At 42.1% G+C, this 19,679-nt stretch overlaps 1 protein-coding gene across 1 annotated transcript; it reads left to right on the top strand.

The window, feature by feature from the left end:
- The first annotated feature begins 19 nt into the window (after nt 1–19).
- Nucleotides 20–8,856, top strand: SULT6B1 (sulfotransferase family 6B member 1). Its single transcript, XM_009569152.2, has 7 exons — nt 20–666; nt 4,124–4,236; nt 4,479–4,568; nt 5,539–5,665; nt 6,322–6,416; nt 6,689–6,845; nt 7,791–8,856. Exons 1-7 carry the CDS (start codon nt 375–377, stop codon nt 7,919–7,921), a joined length of 1,005 nt encoding a protein of 334 aa, XP_009567447.2. The 5' UTR covers nt 20–374; the 3' UTR covers nt 7,922–8,856.
- The last annotated feature ends 10,823 nt before the right edge of the window (nt 8,857–19,679 follow it).

Below are 19,679 nucleotides of genomic sequence, written 5' to 3' on the forward strand. Positions count from 1 at the left end.
TCCGGTTTGTAGTTTTAATTATTTTCTGTTTCTCTTAACTCAATATGGAGCTGATTTTATTGCCCAAATAAAACCTCTTGGGATTTATTTTATTGGGGACTTCTCCTTGTGAGATGCTTTTTTTTTACCTGTTGATGTTACATAAGATCAGATGTAATATTTTCTGATCATTCTTACAGGGTAATTAATTTTCCAATCCTGTTTTCCCTGGTGGCTGAGCTTGCATGTACTACTTTCTCTCAGTGGGATTTCTTACTGAAGTAATTTCTGCTCCATAGATTATAAGTGGACAGGATCAATCCAGCTTCCATTTCCAGAAAGGTGGGAAGGGAGGAGAGAAAGAAGCATATCAGATTAGAGGGAGGGCAGAAGTAATGCCAAGAATTTCTACTCCACCACTTAATATCTATTTAAAGGTGCTTACTGCATTAGACTTACAATTTCACACCTTAGAGGTGGTAAATATGGCTCAGGATAAAAAAGTCTTTATTGATGAGATAAATAAAGTGTTGGCAAAGTCTGAAGGGCTTGCCTTGGAGGACCTGCTGTTCTCCTACCAGGGGACCCCATATCCTGTCACAGTGTGCAGCGTGGAAACCTTCCAAGCCCTGGAGAACCTGGAAGCCAGAAGAGATGATATGGTGTTGGTGTCCTACCCCAAATGTGGTGAGTACTTTATAAATTACTTGCTGTAGACTACAGTATTGTAACTAATTAGCTGACACAATAAGAAGGAAAACCAACTAATGGCCACTGTACATGGTGTGAGGATATTGGGCATTTCTACTACAACCAGAGGCAGCAGGTTTTTGTTCTGCTTTATCCTAGTTGAGCAATCTGTTGCACTGCTTTTTGATGTGGTTTATGTTTCTGAAAGGAAAATAAGTTTTACTGTTCAATGATATTTTTGGCTGAAGAAGCAAGAATAAAGTACATAGTTTTTTTATATCAGTAGGACAAGACAATTCTGCCAGTATGTTACATATGACAATCTGTATTCTGAAAAGCATGTTAGCACCATAATGTAGTGTACTCTACAAAAGCAATAAAGTTATGCGTTAGACTCTTTAAGGTATAGAAAGTGACATCTCTATTTGCAAAATTGTACGCTGTTTCTCGGTATTATTCAGTATCAGCATTGGTTTTTATTTTGTTATTGTGAAGTGGCATGGACTAAGACATACAAGATGTGTAAATCTTTTAGTCAGAGGTTTGCAGAAAGGAGGAAAGGTGCAACAGCAGATTAAAAAAAAAAACAACCAAACAAACAAGTTGATTTTGATCAGGTTTATTATGAATTATGACATGGTTGCTTAGAAGGAAGGGATGGGTTTTTCTAATCTAGGAAATCCTATCCAAGTATACATTTCTTCTTTGAGACCGAAACAGTGGAAGCTTAGGTTTGTCAGAAAAAATGGGGGTCCAGGGAAGGATTTCATTGCACTAGCATGCTAGTGCATACAGTGAGTTGGGCTCTAACCAGAGTCCTAGGTCAAGATCTCATTCAAAACATGTAAGTCCCATTGGTTGGAGAGTTCTGATGTGGAAAGAAACTGTGGTGCATTTAGGGGGTTAAGAAGTATGCCCATAATGTTTAGGGTGAATTTATAGCTGCTGTGAGATAAAATGAACCAAGAGAAAGAGAGGACAAATGCAAAAGGAGGGAGTTGGCACAAGATGTGATATGTGCAACTTTATTTTAAGGAGCCTGTAATTCCACTGGGTTTGGGTCCGGAGTTCTGCTGGGCCCTGTAAATACCTAAAAAATCATTGTCATAACTTGGCACTGGCTTTTGATTTCTCGCCGAGTTCAGACATTGAGTCATGATACTGATTGCCTCCGAGGTTTAGCTACTTGGTAAACTGCTCCTGCACAGAGAAACAGACCAGTAGGTAAAGAAAGAGATCTCGCACTGTTAGTATCAGGCAGTTTGAGGTAGGACAGCAGGGGGGAATTTTACCAAAGACCACTGCCAGTTGTTCGGTAGGGAGCGGAATACACAGCTACTTGTGGTTTGCTAGGGAATGCAGCATCCTGTTAACTGGCAGACACTGCTGGAAAGGCATTTATGGGAAGCTGCATGAAAGAAATGGGAAAGGAGGAAGGAGAGAAAATGCTGCATTTGTGCAGTGCAGTCTAGTTACAGTCAGCAGGTAGATATTTTGGAACGTTCTCCCATTTGGATGTTTGGTCTTAAGCAATGCAAAATAGAGATCTTATCCTAATTTCCTAGAGTTTGCAAAGTTGGGGGAAGAGGGCAAGAGAGGAGAATGAAAAGGAAACAGTATCTGCCCCAGTTTGAAGCCAGAAATTGATGGGCTCCTTCTTGTGCTTTGATGCCACACTTGGACCCACAAAGCCATAAAGCCACCAGGCAATAATAAAAATCTCTCTGCAGGCCTCTTTCCCTCTTACAGCAGGGGATCCTGGTGTCTGGCTTCCTCTGCCAGCTTCTCAGATATTTTCCATGCAGGCCTCAAACTCTTTGGCATTTGCCAGGTTTAGATGATCATGAACACACCTGATGAAGGAGTCACACTGAGGCCCTTCAAATGCTTTGTCTCTTGAAGCTTTAATATTCTTCTCATGCCTTGTACTCATGAAGTATTATGAAGGTTAAGTTAGAGTGAAGTCTGACTATATAGAAGATTCCCCCACAACTTATGTATGCACAATGAAGAGGAAAATTCTGATGCAGAGAACTGCTGATGAGGTGGGGCATAAAGGATGATGGAGTTCCAGCATACAGTGCCTCACAGGGGTGGGCTGCGCAATTGAGAAGCCAATAGGGGATTTAGAGACTAGGAATGTTAGGTTTATGGATTGTAGCTTTTCATTAAAATAAAGCTTGTATTTGTGTACATGCAGTTAATACTGGGCAGGTGAGAACATGGAGCTTTTGAGTCTGGACTGTATGTAAGTGGGAGAGCGATGTATGTGATATAGATCATGCAATGTCTTTTCTTTATATGATATTGAGTCATGACACTGATTGCCTCCGAGGTTTATATGATTTTCTTTATATGATATATATAATATAATATATGTATTATAAGACATTGTATGATGTACATGCATTGTATACATGTTACTGTATAAAGGACATGTATCAGCTGCTTCCATCCAAGCATCCTGAGGCGCTTTGTGTAACATAGGGTGGAAGTTATTCCTTTCTGGGAATAACTTTCTACTGAAAGCATCATCTGAATGCTGTTTGCATTGTGTGTTCCCTGTCGGTGCCTCTAGCAGCTGTATTCACAGGTAAATTGCAGTGTGCAGGAAGCAGTGACAGCTCTGCAGTTCCATCTTCATGGGCCCAGTGGGAAACATTCCAAGCACCTTCCCATAAGGACATGGGGAGGGTGCTGCAGGCCAAGGTGAACTTGCTGTTCCCTTGCTCTATCCTGCTGGCAGCTGGCAGAGCATCAGTCGAGGAAATGTAGTTCCTGGAAACTTCGGGGAAGCCTGTACCATGGTGCAGCTCACACTGAAATGGGATGTGGTGTAGGGGAGGCTTTGCTCCAAGATCCCTTCCCAAGGGCAAGGGGTGGTGAGGGGTGCAGGTGTCCAGTGCGAGAAGAGAACAATGCTTCTAGCAGTTGTTCTGACTTGCACATTATAGAGACAGCAACAGGCACAACTGAGGACAACCATTGAGAGTCATATTGAACAGATGACTCTATTCTGTTCCTGACCCAGGGCAACAAAGGGAAACAGATGCTTTCTTCAGCAGAATGAGGAAGCTCCTTGCTCATTCCTTCCTTCTCCTATCCAGACCTTCCCCAGGTGTTTGTCTGCAAAAGACAGGAAATCCCCCGATATTGTCTGTCACTGACAGTTTTATTAATATATTAAAAAATATGTTAAGTACGTTGTTGAGCGAGTTCTGCCCATGGTGCTTTCCACATACTGGTTATAAGTGATGCAAGAATGTTGGTTAAAAAGCTGTTGAGGATCTCATTAAGGGAAATCATTATTTTGTTTGTAATCATTCAAGACCTTTAGTTTTATTTGTCATTTGATGACTGTCTATTATGCTGAGTTAAGCCATGTGAGAAGGCTCTGAGATCTTATATAAACCTCTGATACGTTTTATTTTGTTCTCTGAATTTCTTGATGCAGGTGTGAACTGGCTTATCCAGATTTTAAGTGATTTGATATTTACCACTATCCAGAGTAAACCTGTAAGCACAGAACTGCCATTTATTGAATGTGGAGATCCAGAGAAGTATCAGGTTAGTAAAAAGAAACCACTTAAAGTCTGTTGTTTTCTCTCTCTTGTACCCCCACCCCACAAGTCATTAAAATAAAGTCATGCAGCAAGTAAAGACATTTCTCCTGAGAGAGGAGAAAATATAATCTTGGATGACTAATGCCTTTTGATTAGGGATTGTTTCACATAGGTGACTCTCAGAGATCATTGTTGCACCCATGTAATAAACTACTTCTCACTTATGGTTCTTTTTTTTTTCTGAAGAGGATGAAGCAGATTCCATCTCCAAGGATTTTGGCAACACATTTGAATTATGACTGCCTCCCCAAGTCTATTTTCAAGAACAAAGCCAAGGTGGGCTTTTTTCTTTTTCCAAGACCGAGCCTCATCTCTCTGACAGTACCAGCATGCAAGAGTAATTTTGGGGCCACACCCTTTTCTTGCACCCAAACAGGTGGCACTGGGGGAAAGCAACTTGGGGACACTGGAAGGTCTCATGATGCTTGGGCTGGCTTAGCCCCCCGTACAATTTACAATAGCCTTAGAGGTGCTGTAGTTAACATAAACAAGAACAGATCTAGAGTCTGTTGCAGTGCTCAGAAATGGGTGGAGTGTCACACTTTCATTTTTTATGCTTCTCTTTTCTGTGCATGACCGTGGTGGGAATGAACGTGTCAGCAGTATCTATAGGACATCGACTGTCTCCATGCAAAAACTTTAATATGTGCTTTATCACTGAACAATCGTGGATACATAGCACTTAGGAGATGTACCACAGATGATGGAAATAATCTATTAAGGGATGGGGATTTTTTCTGTTTCATTGGTAATTTTTCCTGAATGTGACAGGAAAGATATGTATAACAAAAAATAATGTTTATAAAGTGTTTTCAGAAGTGTTTATGCTTTACAGTCTCTTAGGATTGCAAGAACAGTATTGCCTTGCTTTATAAAATGGGAGATAGTTGTAACAGCTGCGGCTTCCTGAAGGAGAATCAAACAGAGCTTTTCCTAGCAGGAGGTTGGCAAATTGTTCTTGCAATTTCCCAAGTCTTAGGTAGCTATGGGGTAGTATTCAATGACAATATTACAGTTTTTCCAGTTGCTTCTTTCTACAATTGCTTCATGACATAAGCAAATCTTAGAAGTAGTAACAAGTTCTTTATTATGATCACGTTATAAAATTGTTCTCCCCACCTTAACTAATAAAATATTTTATAGCCCCCAGTATGTTATTGGTTGCAGAATGTTTGGTTATACACTCAATTTGGTTGCCAAGGAAAATAAGTGATCTAAAATTGTTGATCTCTTTCTTCCACTCCAGATACTAGTGCTGTTTCGAAACCCTAAAGATACAGCTGTTTCATTTTTCCATTTCCACAACAATGTGCCAAACGTCCCCAGTTACAGCTCCTGGGATGAATTCTTCTCACAGTTCATGAATGGGAAAGGTATTGTTATAGTTACTGAATGTAGCTAAAGAAGCAATAGAAAAAAATAGAAAACAACATAAAACCAACCAAATGGTGCCTGTGGGAAAACAGCTGTGTCATAATTAGTTTACTGATGGCCATACATCATGATAAAGGAGACATCTGAATGCCAGAATGGGGAGAATATCCAAAAGATGCTTTGCTTCTAGGTATTTTGCTCTTTCAAGTAAGGGTGAGCGAGTTGTGTGGCAGCTTGACAATGGCATTGGGTCAATATTCTGTGATGGAGGAAACGCTGCAGATCCAAAGTATTAATGAAGTGACAGTTTGTTGTCTTTACTGTTTCTGAACATGAGACCGAACACCTCTTTAGTAACCCAGATTTTAGATATAGACTGATGTCTGGCTTTAGTTTGTAGGAGTTGTTTAAATGACAGTATATTAACAGAGGGTAAGCACAGTGAAATTCATATTTTATGTAGAAACTGTTTACCTACAAAAGTCCAGAGGAAGCCTCCATCGTTCTTTTGTACAGTATGGTAGGATGAAAAAGACGAGCTGTTCCATTTGTTTGCATTGATATAACAGATAGGCAACAGAGGGCAGTTCAGTCAGAGGGAGATTAGTACCCTGTAAGAAAAGGTCGCACTGATGCTTTTTTCTCTTCTTTACAGTTGGCTGGGGATCCTATTTTGATCATGCAGTCACCTGGAACAAACACATTGAGGATGAGAATACTATGGTCATAACATATGAAGACCTGAAAGAGGTAAAGCAGATGCTGTGCACTGAGGGGCAGAAGACATCTAAAACCATTCCTTGAAATCTGCTGACTTTCACAGCAAAAGGCACAGGTTTCAGAAAGAGCAAAATGAAGTTGAGTCTGGCTATATAAAAGCTGACCTCCAATGTAATGCAGAAAGCATATTGTGAAGGGAAATATATATTGTCAATAGGTGGTGGCAATGTACATCCCAAGTGGGCAACTCCTGCTTTAGAAGAAGAGTATTGCATGTCTCCTTTTCACTGTATTGTTTTCAGAACCTGACTGCCAGTGTAAAGCAGATAGCTGAATTCTTTGGATTCTCCCCAGCGGCAGAGCAGATCCAGTGCATTGCAGACAGAGCCACTTTCCAGGCAGTAAAGGAAAAGGCTCATGAGACTTATGGTGCTGTTGGCTCAAATCTTTTCCGCAAAGGTAAATTTGTTTGTATTTTGCTAGGGTATATTCAGTATGATAGAATCATAAAATCCCTAGGTTGGAAAAGTGGAAAAGACCTTTGAGATCATCAAGTCTGACCATGACTTGTACTTAGAGTAGTGCTGCATCTTAGGCAGACGGGAATTTGGATCAGTAGATGGTTAATCTTTGTATAGAATTTTGAAGTTTTTTTTTTGTTTAAAAAACACTGGCTGTGCTTCGGGGTGCTGTCACTTGATTTCATCACAAGGGCCAGTAAAGCCCTATATAATGTAATTAGCAGAAGTGCCCTACAGGTAGCATACTGTTCAGCCATGGTATGCAGTAAAAGCAATTAAAACAAAAAAAGAGCTTTCTTTTGATTTCTGTGAGTACTGGGGATAGACTGGCACTCAGTCTACAGAGTGCCTGCACAGATTTTTCATATGTTTTCTATATAGCCTCAGTCAACACATGGAATGTGGACACTCCACAGCTGTGTCTTTTAGCCATGGATCAAGGTAGAGCTGTAAACTCAGACAGCCTCGCAGTGGACTCTCCAAAATCTAGATTAAAAGTAGACTGTAGCTTATGACAGTGTCTGGTTGCAGTGCACAAAGCTCTTGCAGTTAAAAGCCACGTCCTTGAACTTTCTGGGTTGGTTTCACAACTGGTGGTTGCCTTTTACAGTTCTCTGCAGCTGTACAAGACACATGCTGAAAGCTATGAAGGCAGACCCGTAGCTTCTTATGTTTGCTTTATATCCACATTCTGTTGAGGACACCAAACACAAGGCAAATATAAGAATGTATTCTTGGGTCAGAGATTCTTTTCTTGTGGGAAAAAAGAAAAAGGATTATCCTGAGATATGATAATAGGAGAGAAAAGGTAGTTTTTTGTTTTAAATCATACTCCTTGGTCCTTACAGTCAAAGGTAATGTTTTACTTTTCTTTATATTCCAGGTGTTGTTGGAGACTGGAGAAGTCTTTTCACTGAAGCTCAGAACCAGGAAATGGATGCCAAATTCAAAGAGTGCTTAGAAGGAACAAAGCTGGGAGCAAAGTTAAAATATGATGTGTACTGCAAGGCCTGAACCTCTTTTACAGAAAAATCTCTTGTCCAGGCTGCTTTTCATTCACTTATATGAAATAAAACAGAGACCAGGGCATTATCTGATTAAAAAATTTTGAAAATCCAGGCAATTTGCAAACCTGTTTCTGCTGGTGTAACTTACACAATCAATCCTTGCTGGTGCAGTTACTATCATTGACTTTACTGGATTCTCTTTAATGACCTGTTTTTTTTCACACTGATCTTTAGCTATGATTTCATGTTACCCAGTAGAATCCTGTGTGGAATATATACGCAGTAGTTAAATCTGCTGAAATCACTGGAAATGTATTAAGTAAATTGAAACTGTTTTTCTTGACATTTTTTAAAACAATCCACAAGGTGTCGTTTTGATTTGTAATTTCTAAGTTCATAATATTCATGTATGATTTTAATTTCATAATGCAAAGTGAAATTTCATAAGGTTGTGTTGTAGTTGTTTGTTGTTGCCATTTTCTGTGTGCTTATAAATGTGTGAAAAAATCAAAGGATCTCTGTGGTTGGAATTTTGTCTCTCATTTGGCAATAATATTTTTCTTTCCTTTGATAGTGTGAGATCCCATCCTGAGCAGTTGAAAGAATTGCCTTGAACAGAACTTGCTCGTGGAGGCTGGAGTCCCCCTGTGGGTGGTAGCTTGCTTTGTTGCTTATCCTCAACACAGGGTTACCCATGGGGGAAATTGGAAACATATGTTGAGAACACCAGGCTTTGTCCTTGTGATTGTTGGGTCACCTCAGCACCCACCCTGCTTTGGATGTTGAGTAAGCACATGGAGAAGCTCTTATCTAGGCAGGAATGGAGGGAAGTCACTTCTTTCTAATATCAAGGCAGTGGGGTTTGTAACAATCTGGTTGACTTGTTTGGAAGAAGAGACTTTTTAGACGTGAGAGAAGGAGGTGTACTACTCGTATAACTCTGGAAATGGAGCCTTTGCCTGAGTTTCCTGTATTTGCCCGAGTTATTTTGTGCCTAACAGTAGTGTGTATGTAGGGTGGCCTACTTCACACTTACCATTTTCCAGCAGTTGTAGGTATTTATGATGCCTACATTTATGATGATTTGTAAATGTTGCTCTATTAGTACTTCTGTCATATGCATTTCCCTTTTGAGCTGTTCAGTAACAATCATAAGGCAGGAAAGTATATTAAAATGATACTGAAAAAGAGAAATTGGAGGTCTTTTTGGAGAAGATAAGCATAAATGTATCTTTTGTATGTGAGAGATGGCTCCCTTGTGTGTATTCAGGGTATCAATAACCCAAACAAAAAAGGAAAAGAGTTCTGGTACTGAATTATAATGAAAGTAAAATGGGATCAAAGCAGACAGAACTGAGCTCAATTTTCTCATTTACAAAATGTGAGATTTTCATATTGTAGCATTGTGCGGTGTATTATGCAGTACATTAATTTGAAATATAATTAATGTTGAATTACAATAGAAGTGCTGTAAAAGCACAAGGCACATATGACATCCACAGGAGCATCAAATAATTCTTTTCTGAGGATAGCTGGCTATTAGAAAGGATGCCAAATGGATTTATAATGAAGGGGGACTTGAAATACAGTCATCGCAATCTTGTTCGAACAGCAAATGCCTGGACTTGGTTCTAATGGGATTTTTTGTTAAAATCCTAACACTTTGATCTGAATTTTTGCTAAATGATCCCCTTTGGTGAGGATTAGCACTTTCTGTTTTACTCTTAACACATGGCAGAGCTTGGCAGTGTACACTAGAAATGCTGAAATGAGACTAGACGGTGATTGTTATGGGTGTTGGTATTGTTGGGATTGGTGCAAAGGAGAGAAACAGAGAATACCAACAGCATGAATGAGAGCATACTGTACCGGTGCTGTCTCTGAGTGCATCATGAGAGGACTCTGGTAAAATGTTATTTACGTTCAGATGTTTATGGTCATGGATACAGTTGTCCTGTATTGTTATCACACTTTGTAGTACTTTTAGATTAGATAATGTGAAGTATTAGCTGCCTAAATATTCAGTTTAGATCTGAATGGAAAGGTATGATCATTTGGCTCCTGCAAAAAATTTAGAAGCTAGAGAAGAATAGAAAATTGGTCTTTGACTTTGCTTAAAACATGAGCAATCGGAAAATGACAAGGGGCTGGGAAACTGATGTCTTGGGAGGCTTGTATACTTATGAATAATATCTGCTTATTGACGTATGCTTGTGGGGTCTCCCGTGAGTTCCCTGATGGTTTGCATTTTACAAGCTACTGAAGCCATTTTCATTACTTGAACACTCATTAGTGTTCTCCCAGCAGGTAAATAAGTTATAGTTTCATTATTGTGTATATCTGATATTTCCATAGGCAATGCATTTGCATTCAGAGGAAAAAAAGAAACACAAGATAATCTTAGGCATTAGCCACATCCCCCAAAACATTTAAAAAAAACCCCAACAAACAATAAAAACTGGAGCACTTACATTCTTCCATTTTCTTCATTTCTTTTCTGCACATACAGAGAGTGATCAGATTAACTTCTGCAGGTGACCAGGCTGGTCTCTTTCATTATTTGGGCAAGTACGCTGACTACAATTTTCTGTTTTGTTTTTTTTTTTTCTGGTCGCTCAGCACAATCCACCCTGTTTTCTTCTCGGGTCTGGACAGGATAGATTGATGGCTGCAGGTAAATTGTATGGGGTTCAACAAGACTCAGTGTTGGGTACTGCAGTTGGGTCACAACAACCCCATGCAACGCTAAAGGCTTGGGAAAGAGTGGCTGGAAATCTGCCTGGTGGAAAAGGACCTGGGGGTGCTGGTCAACAGCCGGCTGAACATGAGCCAGCAGTGTGCCCAGGTGGCCTAGAATGCCAATAGCATCCTGGCTTGTATCAGAAATGATGTGGCCAGCAGGACCAGGAAGATGATCATCCCCCTGTACTCAGCACTGGGGAGGCTGCACCTTGAATACTGTGTTCAGTTTTGAGCCCCTCAGTTTGAGAAACACATGGAGCTCAAGCGTGTCCAGAGAAGGGCAATGAAGCTGGTGGAGGGACTAGAGAACAAGTCTTATGAGGAGCAGCTGAGAGAACTGGGCTTGTTTAGTCTGGAGAAGAGGAGGTTGAGGAGAGACCTTATCCCTGCCTACAACTACCTGAAAGGAGGTTGTAGCGAGTTGGGTGCTGTTCTCGTCTCCCAAGTGACAAGCAATAGGATGAGAAGGAATAGCCTCAAGTTGCACCAGGGCAGATTCAGATTGCAAATTAGGAAAAATTTATTTACTGAAAGAGTGATGAAGCGTTGGAATAGGTTGCCCAGGGAAGTGGTGGAGTCATCATCGTTCTATGATTCTTGATGGCATGGAATATTTTTTTTTCCTGACTGTTACTTATTTAGAAAACTTTTTTTCTCTTTACTTTTTTTTTTTAATTTCCTAACAAGCCACTCTGTTTGTCCTTATGTGCAGCGTGTAAGCTTCTGGACACCCACTTTTCTCACTGCCTGAGACACCTATAACCATTTGTGCATCACCAGAGGAAAGTTAACCTTAATGTTGTGGTGCTGAGGGAATATCACTAGAAGCTTTATGCACTGAGGCCCTGAGGTGTTGATAACTTACACCAGTGCGCAAGGGGGGTCCTGGAAGCCTGTCTGCCCATGCCCAAGGGAGGTGGGGCATGGCCGGAGTAGGCTGACTCTCCCAAGGTGCCGTTAAATGTCTCCCTCTTTAGGAGGGTGGCCCTGCTTTAAGACGGGAGGTTGACTAGAGTAAGACAAGGCTTCCCTACACCTCAGTCCCTCTGAAATCGGGGAGGTTGTCTGGCAGTGTTATGTCAGACGTGAGCCTGGGGTCCTCACTGGGGTGAGGGGAGGTTGTGGATGGAAACCTCTCTCACCTCACCTTGCTGCCCTTAGGAGCAGTGGAAAAGCAGGGTCCCCCACGGGTGCCCCAGCCTGCAGCCATTGGGCTCTCCCACTGCAGGAGTTTTCTCTCTCTCTCAGGCTGTCCAACACTGCCTGGGCTACTTTTAAAATAGTTGTTCTCCCACATCTGAAAAATACAGTTCAGCTGTCAGACCACCCTGGGACAAATACATAGGGGATTTGGTTCATGTGCTGGCCTGCCGGGTGTAAGTGGTTGCAGGGCAGTGGTAATTGCAGTCCCCCCATGCTTTTTAAAGGATTTTCTAGTAGTAAAGCCTGTCTGCCGTCTTACCAGAGAGAAAAAAATGATGTGGGAGGATGTGGGGGAATGGGAGCACACAGCAAGCAAGCACGGGCAGGAGAGCAGTGCTGAAGGCTATACGTATTTGATGAGTGCATTCCTCCTACAGCCAGAGGTCATAATTTGAAGCAAAAAGCCTTGCAAAGGGCACCTGTACGGTTATGCGAGTGGGAAATGTGTGTGTGCTGGAGACCCTCAGCAGAGCAGCGAATGTATCTGAGTGCTGGGTTTTGCTTAGGCTTCCTGTTGTCGTGTTGTACCATGGAGCACAGTATTCATGTGTCAGAACCAGCATGGCCAGCAGTACGAGGGAGGTGATTGTGCTTCTGTACTTGGCATTGGTGAGGCCGTACCTCGAATACTGTGTTCAGTTTTGAGGCCCTCACAACAAGAAATACCTTGAAATCCTGGGGCGTGTCCAGAGAAGAGCAACGAAGTTGGTGGAGGGACTGGAGGACAAGTCTTGTGAGGAGTGGCTGAGGGAAATGGGATTAGCCTAGAGAAAAGGAGGCTGAGGGGAGACCTTGTCACTATCAACAACTATCTGAAAGGAGCTTGTGAGCTGGGTGTTGGTCTCTTCTCTCAAGTGGTAGGTGATAGGATGAGAGAGAATGGCCCAAAGTTGTGCCAAGGGAGGTTCAGGTTGGACATTAGGAAAACATTCTTCACTGAAAGGTTTATTGGGCACTGGCACAGGCTGCCCAGGGATGTGGTTGAGTCACCATCCCTGGAGGCATTTAAAAGGCAGGTAGATGAAGTGCTTAGTGATATGATTTAGTAGCGGACAAGTATGGTTGGACTTGATGATCTCAAAGGTCTTTTGCAGCCTAGTGATTCTATGATTCATGGTGGAGGAGTGAGCAGGACAATAAATGTCTTCTGCGGTTATCAAATGTGAATCTCTGTGGCACTTGATTGCATTTGCAGGTCATTTTATGCCTCTCCACCCTCTTTGCCCTTACTATTGCCAGTTTAATTAAGCAAATCATCTGAAGTACAAGAGAGAGCGAGTGCATTTTGTACATGGGTGATTGCAAAGTTTCTATGCAGTGTAGTACAGGCCCTCTAGGGCTCACTTGTATTGCATTTTTCATTGCCAGTATTTTGAATGGTTTACAGTGTAGGGCCGTACAAGTGCTTTGTCCACAAATGAATTGTATGCTGAAAGCCCAAGGGCACCGAAGAGATGAAAAATGCATTAATATAGAAAGACAACTATGTAATGGAGTAGAATAAGTGTCATTATTAATTGCTGTGAATACAAAGCTGGCATGACAGACTCTCTAGAATAACAGTAACGGAAAAAGCCTGAGTTTGCTTCAGAAGGAAAAGCGCTCAAAGTCCAGAATTGGGTAAAAATCACTGAGGGTAAAGGAGGAGACAAGACAGTATTAACTTGGGTACAGTTGTCATGGAGGCTTTTGGTGGCACAGAAGTGGAGGTGGTTGCTGATGCACCAAGAGAAGTGTATTGAAAGAGTCAGTATGGCAAATTGTTTTAGTTGTGTAAGGAGTGGTTCAGCTTTAAAAAGAGGGAAATGGAATCAAACACGGCATGTCATTTAAAAGAATGGATGTAAGTATGGAAAAAATTGAAACTAAAGATGCCAAAAGTTAGGTTGAGATTACTTCGGTCAAATTGAGCTCCTCTTGCCTACCTGCCCATGGTTTACATTTACATTCGTTTACATCAATATACATGAAGTCCCATGATATGGAGGCTTCCAGGACTGAATCCTGCTTGCTGCAGGATATAACCTGCCTGCTCCATAACCTGCCTGTGGCAGCACATCTTCCTGCTGTGGGTCCTGCTGCACCTCAAGGCTGCCTGCCGTGCCCTGAGGCAGCGCCAGGCATAGTTTCTCAGGCATGGGAGGTACTGAGAGGCTTAAAGAGAGGAAAAGAGCTTGAAAGGAAACACACTGAATATTCTTTGTATGATTTGCGCATTGGCACGAGCAAGCTTCAAGCTGGTCAGGTAGGAGTCAGCTTCAGCCTGGGAGCTATGTAGCTCCCTGTGGTCCTGAGGACTCACCTTAGCAGTGAAGACTCACGTTAGTAAACCGTACAGGCTGAGTTTATTGGCTAACGCTGGGCTACTTGCACACTGTGCCTCCAAAAGGTGGTGTAGACTTCAACAAAAAAAGAGTTTAAGAAAGGATTTGCATGGATAAATCAGCACGTATTTACTTAACATAGCACCATAAATCATCTGGGCAGCTAAAGGGATAGGTAGATGCCAAAGCCCAAGAAATGCCCTCGGGTGCTGTGTTCCAGATCCCCGTCTCTGCCTACTGCTGAGGAGAGGGAAGGCATTTTTTCAGATATGCTACATTTTGCAGGCCTTTCTAGCAGTTAGCTGCAGTGATGTCTGCCTTCTCTCTGCTGCCTCCATCCAGTGTACTGGGCACCATGAGCTGTGATCTTTGGGTGCTTTATGTCTCCTGCTTCACTGTATGGGGGACATTGTCAGCTTGCCAAGCAGGGCTGCTTGCTCTGTACATGGGCTGCTCTCGAGTTGCGTTCCTCGGGGCGGCTGTCAGGGCACGTGCATGGTTTATTTAGATCTGTGGTTAGAACAAGTGGCTTTCCGTAGCAAGTAGTTCTTGTGTGTTGAATCTGAGGTGCTGTAGTTATGGCCCTCCCCAAAGAAGCTGCCATGACTGATTCCTTGTGGAATGGAAAGGGTGCATTGGTTGCACTGAGAGGCCTGTGCATTATTCTCTGGGCTCTGGAGGGCATATGCCCGCTCTATTTTCTCCTTGCCACTTTTTGGTGCTGTCACAGTCTTTCCACATAGCTTCTGTTTTCACTGAAAGCCCTTATTGACCAATTTTCTCTATGACCATGGAAGAATAAACACTTGGGCTTTTCATGCTGTCAGGCAAGCGGTGTGCCATGTTGCCGGCTGGTATCCTGACAGTGCCATCATCTCTCTCCGTGGGCAGCCGGGAGGTGCCTGGCTGAGCAGTGCAGGGTTTGACTTTCTGAAGGCATGGAAGCCGTGCACTGAACAGCACAGTCTTTGCCAATGTCTGTGTACGGGTCTCCAGCTGGTAGTACATTTTATCTGTGTAGCCAGAGCCACCTTTAAGCAAGAGGTGGATTGAAGATGAGTGCCGCCAGGTGCCCTTTCTATGGATAAGGAAGCCAGGGCATCTTTGGATTCTCTAGTATAAAGGTGGCAGGGATACGGGGCAGAATCATGCTCTTCTGCTGTGCTGCCGGCAACAGTGGGCTGCCTCACTCTCCCCAGGCGGTGACGATATGGCAGTCAGTATATGTGACACAGTGGTAGCCTCTTGGCACATGTGACTGTGCTGGCAGGAATGGCCATTCCTCCACCATTGAGGACCATGATGGGACCCAGACCTGGCTGAGAGCCCGAGCGCAGCCCCTCTGGACAACACCGGTGCTCAGCAGTGTGGCCCAGAGGAAAGCTAAGTCCTACAGTGTGGATGTAACAGGCTTGAGTAATCTAAATCACCAGCCTTGAGCCTAATTGTGGCCCAGTGGCCAAATGCAGTGTCAAGTGTATCCCAAGGTGATCATGGAGGGTAAATGTGTGGTGCCGTGGGGCTGCTTATGGGCATACTGCTGGGTGCACATGTAAGTGGCTGCAGTACCAGTGCAGTAGAAGAGTAAGGCAGTGACTGAGTTTGTTTTGGGGATGATCTGGAAAATGGTCGCTATTTGCATATTTAAATATTGATACATGCACTCAATAATCTTTTTAATCATAAACCTGAATGTAATTTGATTGCATTCTAGACTGATTATATGTAATTTCTTTCCTTTTAGAAACAACTGTTTAGAATTAAATGAAATATTTCTGGGTTTCATAGACTTTTGCTAACTTATATGAGCATAATAGTTAGTTGGCATTTAATTGTGTGTGTAACTAATCCAAAGCAATACAAAGTTTTATAAAGATAATTGGTAAGTTGTCATATAGGTGGTTTTTCTAAATGGTTTTGTAGCATTTAGGACAAAAGAAATTGCAGAAAATAATAGGTTATTAGAAATAAATGGATATGCAATTATTCATAGCATCAGAAATGGACAATTCAGTTCACAATGGAATTCTTTAGAAAGCTACAACTACGATATTTGCATAAAATAAAGTCTGAAATTTTCAATTGGCTTTGTTTCCTTTTAGAATGCCTTATGTAATTACTACAGCAGTCTCTTTTAGAAGAAATCCATTGTAATTTGAATTATGTTAATTCTGATGCTGTGAATAATTTGCCATATATTCAGTAAAATGAATTTGTATTTTTGGCCCCTTTAATATGAATGAACCATCTTATGGGGACTTGACATCTTTGTAGCCATCTTGTTCTTCTTTATCCTGTAAGATTGTTTGCATGAGACTGTCACACAATTAATTCTCTAATTAGGAGCTAATTTGGGGTTAGGGAGAAAATTTAGACCTGCATTTACCTTTGGAGAGCATAGCAGGATGGTGGGGATTATTACAGAAAAAAACCCTTATTTTTTTCCTTCTTTGGACCCTAAATGTTATCTGGAGATTAAACATAAGAGCAGTGCCACATTCTGCTCTCGGACAAATGCTCTCCTTAGAAACTGCTGCTTGTTGTGGCATTGGCATCAGTCCACTGGGGATGATTTGACCTTTTAAGTGCTCTCCCACGTGTACTGGAAAATGCTCCAGCTTCTTTTCTATTGGGGAGTAGGGGGGAATTCGCATTGTGGTCTTGCTTTGAGCCATGGGAACACAGTCAGGTTGCTGAGGGGCTGGAGCCGGGAAAGAACTATCAAAATGCCCTTCTGCAAAACATGGCATGATCCTGCCCTATGTTTAATTCTTCTGCAGCTGGAGGGATCAAACCTTTGTCTCTCAAAACAGAATGGAAGTGCCACGTTGTAGGCTTCTGTGATGTATGGGGACTTCAGCCACTCTCCTGCTGAAGCTGTTGCACTTAGCTTAAAACCATCAAAATTAATTGTGTGAGGCAGAGGGAACATAACGTTGACTTGGCCAATGTACATGCTGTTGAGAGATGGGAAGTGAGGGACCGAAGCTTAAGAAGAGGTAAATTACTGGTCTCTTTTATTCTGCAGTAGTACATTAATTGCGGAGCTCTGCATTGTGCTTTGCTTGAATGGAAATAGCTGCTGCTGCTGTGCCTGGTGGGGAGAACAATTGTATGACTGCACTTCAGTGCAGTATCATCCCCAGGTCAAATGGAAATTTCTGCTCTCAGAGCAATCTTCATCTAGGCAAATTCCTCATCCTGTCTGTCCTATGCTCACTGGATATGAGAGCAGTACCCTGTCTGCCTCCATCACCTCCCTGTTTCTCAGGACAAGCAACAGAACTGTGGGTAAATAAATGGCAAAGAAGAAAGGCTGGTGTAGTTTGAAAAAGAGAAATTTCTGACAGATGAGTGTTGGGAAAAGGTAGCTGCGGGTAGCTAAAAATTCTGTACAACCCATTGTTCTATTTGTACCTTTTTGTCCAACTGTCCTCCTGTGTGATTTGCCTATTCTGTATCCTAACCTGTGTCTGAAGATACCTGTTCTGGCACGTGTGTGACAACACAGTATGGCTTTACTGCTGCCTTATCCCAGCAGTTCAATGTCAGTGTGGACACACCTAAGAACACAAAATACACAGGGAAAGAAGTGATTTGTTTGCTTTTGACGGCACCTTGGCACCGATGCCTAGAAGGAGAAGAGGTTGGTAAACTCTAGTTTATAGCGTGTCATGGTTTAGCCCCTGCGCAGCCTAATTGGCAGCTAAACACGAGCAGTTGTAGTGGCCCCAATTCCCATCCTTGCCCAACCCTCCAAGGAAAGGGAAATGAGAGGGGGGAAAAAAAAAAATCTATCTGCTGGAAACTTAAAAAGCTTTAATGTAATAATAATGAAAAATACTATTAATTAAAAAAAACCCAAACAAATGCCAAAATGTAGGAAATTTCACTCCCCTCACTGCTCCAGATGACTGCATCACCACAGGTGCTGCAGCAGAGCAGGCTGGTCCCAGGCTGGACTCAGTGGCAGGAGGGAGCTGGACTCAGGAACTGCATTCAGGGACACATGGATCCACTATCAGGGCAAAGAGACAGACAAGGTCCTCACTGGACATTGGCCATTGAAAAAGAGAGAGTGACCCTCGTGATCCCTCAGTTTTAGCCTGAGTATGATATATATGGGATGGAATACTGTTGGTCAGTTTGGGATCACCTGTCCTGGCTGCCCTTCCTTGAAGGTGCAACCCTTTTCCTCTGCTTTCACATAGGGCATTTCACCAACACGAGGATGACCTTGTTTTCTGTGGCTTTTCTGCACACCAGCGTCCCATGTTATCACTTCTAGAGACAGACCTTGTCTGAAAAACATGCAGTTAATTTCAGAAAATGAAGTTACTCAGGTGAGGCTAGCCAAAGTTAGAAACCTGGTTCTATTTTAGCTCAAACCAGAAGATAGTGTCATTTCTAGCCTGTACTGTCTCTGCAGCGACTCTGGAGAGAAGAGATTAAAGAGCTTCAAGATGTGCCAGCATTACATAGAAATCTTGGCATGCAATAGCCCTGGGAGAATCAACATCGCAGTTCTCAGCTTCTGAAGCTCTTTTTTGTTCCCATTGTTGTTTCTAGGGAATATGTTCAACAGCACAAGCCCTATTTGCCTCTGGTCCTCTAGGGAAGGCCTGGTGATAGAGGTGAGCTTAATGCTGCTATCTGCAGGTGTTGAAGATTTGTTAAACATCATGAGTCACCTATTTCAGAAGGGATGCAGAGGAGAGCAGTGAGATAAAGAAGAGGCAGAGGCAGGAGAACTAAGTGAGAGGTTGTGGTGGTGAGTTGATGGCTGTGAGTTAAAAATATAGGACCTTTATAACCAATTTCTTCATGCTGTAGAAGACTTCCTTTCACCCTAAGCCCCATGTTGTTACAAGACTGTGTGTATGTATTAAAGGCTTATGTATGTAGTTACTGCTGTTTTTACACAAAAGTACATTGAGAAACAATTTGTGCAGGATTATTACTCTTGTAAACTTCACATTATTGGTTCTACTAATCCCCAAACGAAAGCTGAAACTGCTGTAGTTAGTGTTTACTGACTAGCTAAATAATAGTCTATTTCCAGCACTGAGCTTACTGATTTTTTTTTCTGTATTGCTGCTAATGAAATTTGTCAACATTTTAGTCTTAGGGGGATTTTAGGATTTATACTGGTGTTGAATGATTGATGCTAAGATTTAAGTAATTATATTGCAAAAATTTCTACTACAAATCTTAATAAGGCTTATGTAGAAGGATGTACTCCAAACCTAGTTTGCCCATAGTGTTCATTTTGAATCAAAATTAACTGATATTTACCTTTACCTGGTAAATGCTTCTATTGATTTCTCTACTACTTAAGGCCCTGCTTTAAGAAAAAGCACTTGTTTAAATCAATCTCTATTCAGAAAAATGTTTGAGAACGGGCTTAGTTTAAGGTCCTCCATAGACCACATGGGAGTTCTCCCTGCATTACAAGAGTGTTTGTATTATCATAGAATCACTAGGCTGGAAGGGACG

Source organism: Cuculus canorus, chromosome 3 (assembly GCF_017976375.1).
Source record: "Cuculus canorus isolate bCucCan1 chromosome 3, bCucCan1.pri, whole genome shotgun sequence".
In the NCBI taxonomy this organism is placed as follows: domain Eukaryota; kingdom Metazoa; phylum Chordata; class Aves; order Cuculiformes; family Cuculidae; genus Cuculus; species Cuculus canorus.

Coding starts and splice junctions, on each gene's coding strand:
- SULT6B1 (XM_009569152.2), top strand. CDS start 375: ATGCCAAGAATTTCTACTCCACCACTTAATATCTATTTAAAGGTGCTT. Junction 5,666..6,321: donor ACAGTTCATGAATGGGAAAG/GTATTGTTATAG, acceptor TCTTCTTTACAG/TTGGCTGGGGATCCTATTTT. Junction 6,417..6,688: donor CATATGAAGACCTGAAAGAG/GTAAAGCAGATG, acceptor TATTGTTTTCAG/AACCTGACTGCCAGTGTAAA.